This window comes from Aplysia californica, unplaced genomic scaffold (genome assembly GCF_000002075.1).
Source record: "Aplysia californica isolate F4 #8 unplaced genomic scaffold, AplCal3.0 scaffold00613, whole genome shotgun sequence".
NCBI classification, from domain to species: Eukaryota; Metazoa; Mollusca; class Gastropoda; order Aplysiida; family Aplysiidae; genus Aplysia; species Aplysia californica.
Window position 1 is genome coordinate 388,415 of NW_004797883.1, and position 5,405 is coordinate 393,819.

General features: G+C 38.9%; 1 protein-coding gene across 1 annotated transcript; it reads left to right on the forward strand.

Moving 5' to 3' along the window:
- Positions 1–1,750: 1,750 nt before the first annotated feature.
- Positions 1,751–2,101, forward strand: LOC106013021 (the record flags this gene model as incomplete). The annotated part of the gene is given in 1 exon segment (XM_013087636.2): positions 1,751–2,101. A coding segment is annotated over 1 exon segment (242 nt), but the record flags the coding sequence as incomplete, so codon positions are not given.
- Between the last annotated feature and the right edge of the window lie 3,304 nt (positions 2,102–5,405).

The following is a 5,405-nucleotide window of genomic DNA, read 5'->3' on the forward strand; positions in this document are numbered from 1 at the left end:
TGTGTGTGGAAAGGGGGGGGGGCTTCAGATCTGTTTTCCCTCTGATTGGCATTAGCTAGGTGTTTTATAGTTATAGTGTTATGCAGTGGCGTAAAAAAAACAACAACTTGAAAATGTGATCACCAAATTATCGTGTTAGTCTAAAGCCTTGCATTACCTACTCATGCAGCATACCTGTACCAATTTAAATTCTGCATAATCTGACATATTAATAATTCATCTATGTTATGAGACGCTCAGAATTGACCTACAAAAATCAGGCTTGGCAAAAATTGTTCGAAATCAAAGAAACGTAAAATTGTCTTCGCGCGAGTATATAGAGGAGCATCAATGTTGATATAAAGTACATACATTACGTATCCAATGAATGGAGGATTTTGTATTGTAATAAACAATATTCTATTTTGATGTTTGGTCACAATAGTTTCAAACAAAACGGAAAACACAACAATCCCAAATATCATGGAAAACTTTGACGTAACATTAAATGAGCTCATTATCATTTTGCTTCAGAGCCATTAGTTTTGTGTAGTGCACGAACCCTTTGGGCATCGAATCTATAACATTTTGGACATAATTTCATCCCAAATGTTACAGCGAGTTGCAAACGAATGGTCTGGGATGGGAGCAAAGTCGCGCTCCTTCAACTGCTGTTTCATACATGGTACTTCACTCTTCACATACCTGTAGAATTCACATCGGTTCTATTAAAAATTTACTGGTGACCACTCCGACGTTGATTTGATTTGGTTTTCCAAGAATTATCTAGTGGCATTGGCCCCGAGAGAAAGTGATTTTCTATGCATGGAGATGTCTACTTGAATTACACCATGACGAAAGTCAGGGTACGACATGACGTCGTTCCAGCACTTGCCCGATGTCCTCCACTAAACCAAGCCATCCGGTGATTTTCACGAGGGTGGTTCTGTTCCTTCCACCCCTGACCACCAAGAACCATGGCAGTTTCGTGACCTCTGTTTCTCACTGACAGAGGATTATGTCCAAAATCTGACTGACGCGGTCCATATTATATATGCAAAAATGGTTCCGTGCTCAACTCGAAGCCATTAGCCCTTAAGCAAAAACAAAATACTAATGAGCACATGTTATGTTAAGTACAGTTTTGTGTGGTACCGGTATTTGTAACTGATTTGTTCTCCAACCTGTTCAAAAATATAATAAGGAAATGCTATTCATTGCAGAGACAATAATATTCTCTTTTGATTTTATATTCAATACATGTCCATCCCACCAATGTTGATGCACTTCAATATTCGAGCGAACACACTTTTGCGTTTCTCTGATTTCGATCAATTTAGCCTGGGTTTTTTTAGGTCAATTTTGAATGACCATATCTAGGGTGTCTCTTAACATAGATGAAGCATTAATGTGTCAGATGATGCAGAATTTGTTCAGCTTTAAATTGGTATGCTGCATGAGCGGGTAGTGCTAGGCTGTAACACGACGATTGGGTGATTACATTTTCAAGTCTTTTTAGGACGCCACTATATTATTCTATACCAGTTTCCACGAAAACTAGATCTCTGCTGGGGTGAATTGTGAAACAATACTCTTGGGGTATTATATGTATTCATATTTTATTCCTGTAATTGTTTTTTGCAAAAAGTATAAGCTACGTTAAATTGTCCAGTTGTTCGATTTGAAATGCTAAAAGTACATTTTTGTCACGAAAGGTCACTGTCACTCATTAACAATAATGACACATGAGGAAAACTATTGTGTGACTTTCAGATTGAGTTCGAATATCCTTTCGTCACCGTTCCCAACGCTGCTGTGTTCACCACTGGCTTGTCCTGGATCGTCGGAGGCGGATATGACGTCAACATCCTGGAGGTGACATCGGCTGGTCTGAGAGTGGAGGTCGCCGCCACGAAAATATTTGCTCCCGGCATGGTGGACTTCAACTTCATCGCTTGCGACAAGGAGATCGAGTTTCCTCATAGTTACTTGGACAACGAGCATAATATGTAAAGGCTTTTTTAAAAAGGAGAAATATAGCCAAAGTAAAATTGCAGTCAAGCACCACGATCACCAGCATTTCAATTTAAAATAAATGAATAAACTTAGATCTACCCCTTCTGAATTTGAAAAATGTTCATTTTTTCTATTTAATCAACTGGTTTGAATTCGAGTTTGAATTATACATTTTATTTGGTACATCCTGGACCATTTTTCTGCCTGATACATGTATTTAGTTCGGTTTTCAAAGTGCACAGCCCTTGGGACGGGTCATTTTGTATCAAAATCAAAGGGAATTACCTTCCAGAAAAAAAAACAGAAACTGAAGTGATGCTAACGTCTGCTTCTTGTCTTGTATGCCTTTTGTATACCAAGCTAGTCAAATTGTATTATTATATTTCAAATTTCAAATCAACTATTATCAGTGATTCGTTTGTCAACGATAGCTATACCGTATCTGTTTAATGGTGTCTAAAAAACAACAACAAAGGACCCACTTAAACGACAATAACTCAGTCATCTTTGAACCAATTCCAATAATACTTCACAGAAATAAAATTCAACCAGAGGAATGTTACGCTTACTAATGTGGAGGAAAAAAAACAATCCCCATGTTCGAGAAATATCAAGTTTTTAAAATTTCAACCAAAATTGAGTGAAACGAAAAACTGCAACTTCTTTAAAATCAACATATATTGATTGTTCTATTTCAAGTACAGTCAAACCTGTGTAAGACGGCCACCCATTGTCAAGGAGAAAAGTGGCCGTATAAGACAGGTGGCCGTCTTAGGCAGGACTGATCAAGATAAAGAAAACAAACCATTCCCATCTGAAGTCCCAATCGAAAGTAGCTGCATTGTTGTTGTTTTTGTTGTTTTTGTTGTTGCTGGTTTGTATTTTGTTTGTTATTTTTACTTTGTTGCTGATTTTACACAAGGGTGACAATAAAACGAAATGGATCAGACGAGGAAGACCGAGTGCCATGTTAAAACAAACACATGGGTCGCCACCACTCGGAGAACGAGCGACACTTCAGTTGCAAGTTCGTGTTGACGTCCTTTGTTACAGACTGGGTAAACAGTGACCACTCATCTCACTTACGATTTGTGTATGAAGTCTGGGCGGGGCTTACGGGTATAAGGGATCACACGTTTACCTCACCAGCAGCTGAAAATCGCTACCAATTGGTCAACAGTGGGAGGGGCCTATGCAACATGATCGTTTAGAGGGACTACCTAACAACAACGACAGGTGATTGGATTATGACGGCTCGCCCACAACGCCAAGGGCCAAAGCACAATTTATGACAAAACGTAATGGAGTCTCTAAGGTGGCCGTCTAAGACAGGTGTTTTTGCTCAGTGCAATAGGGGTTGTGTGTTAAAATTTGGTGGCCGCGGTCGCGTTGGACAGGTGCCCGTCTTACACAGTTAAATTATATAGAAAAAACGCAAGGGGGGGAATGGAAAGTGGCCTTTTGTACAGGTGGCCGTCTTATAGAGGTGGCCGTCAGGGCAGGTTCGACTGTAGTCACGATTTGTGTGTTGAAGAACAAATAAATACAACATTGATATTGCTTAAATAAACTCAAGAAAGGTTTTAGCTATTTAAACATCTACTTGTAGACCATCTCTCCATACAACAAGCTCCAATACGTCACTTGAAATGTTTAATGACTCTGTGGCATGTTTCTGTGTTCATTCTTTGGACTCTCCGTTCATCATTGAGTTTTAACTGTTCGATTGTTTGTGGAATGTTTCTCTGGGCTCTGTCAAAAAAACAAAAACAAAAAACAACCTCAAACAAACAAAAACTACGAAACCCAAAGGTAATAGATCTAGATTCTAATTGAAGAAGCTCAAGTTGGAAGTAATGTGCTAACTATTCTGTGGTAACTATTCTGGGGTAAACTTTTGTTTCTCCTAATCCTAACGCGTTTTCCAAACGTTTCTTGCAATCATAATAAGGCCACTCTTGTTGTGCGGGGTGTGGCCTCATCCCACTTGAACCAGGCCTGTACAGCATAACACATTCTCCTCCCTCTACTTCTCCAAAACTTTCTCGGTGTGGTTAGGTTTCCACCTGAGGTGACTGTTGTGGTTTTACTATCCTTGTCCTGAAACCCGTACGAGCCGATCACGACCCTTTAGTTGAACGCTTATAAGAAGTAATATTTTGCGTTTTACCAAATTTTATTTGAAATTTTAAAGACTTAATATTTCTCGAATTCACAGATTGATTTTTTTTTCATATATTTACAAACTTGACGTCCACCTGGTTGAATAATAATATTATTATTATTATTTACTAGTAGATCTAGTTCTAAGTTGTGTTGAGATTAGTGCAGAGATGTCCGAGTTATTGCGCTTTAAGTGGGTCCTCCATTTTAGACGCACTGTATGTTACACCAAGCATCTAATCTAATTCCCATCTGCCTGTCTGTCTGTCTGTCTGTCTGTCTGCCTGTCTGTCTGTCTGCTTGTCTGTCTGCCTGTCTGTCCTTCCATCTGCCCGTATGTCTATCTCACTGTACAAACACAGACCTGGCCGGTACACAATGTATAATTAGCAGTATGAGCACGGTAAAAACCTGTACAAACACACGTACACAAAAGTGCATCTATTCTCAACATAGTCTATGACTATCACTATACTGACCATCAAAAGAAAGGTACCACTTTTTGATTGTGTGAAAAAATCTATAGACTTTTGGGTATTTATTTAGATCTACGCTTTTCCTTCAACGTGAGTAATTGGCTACTACGTGTAATAGTCGTAGCCTACTTTAAAAAGTAGATCTATGTCATATTACGTAAGTATTGTAAGTTATTACATATTTAAAAGAAAACAACAACGTTATGTTTAAATTAAATAAAGTATTCACAGCACCCACGTAAAAAATAAAAAAATAAAATAATTGGCATTTTTGCCTCGACCACGTGGCGGATTATTTTTTTTCGATCTTTATAATTTCTTTATAAACTTTATTGTATCAAAATCCGCAATAACGTTTGATCGTTGTCACCCAAGAAAGATTATACATGTAGCAGGTTTAACTAAGAAGGAAAGATTAGTAGATTACCCTATCAGACATGGTATTGGAAACCAACTGAAAAGAGAAAGAGGGGAAGACCAACTGGAAACTATAGAGGCACAAAAAGAGATGAGGCAATACCCAGGGCCTAGATGTGCCGAAATTGGAGGACGTGTCCAGGAACAAACAAGCGTGGCGTCGACTGCCCTCCGCCTCATAACAGTCGTAACGTATCTGACGGTAGGCTACAGGGAGAGAGTAGATCTAAGTAAGTAAAGTTAACGAAAATAAACATCAGAATCAGAGAAATCGAGCCAAAGGCATGCCCCGTCCCTTTCTGATGTTGCCAAGACGCTTTGGCTTAACGTCAACTGAAAAACTGAAAGGGGGTG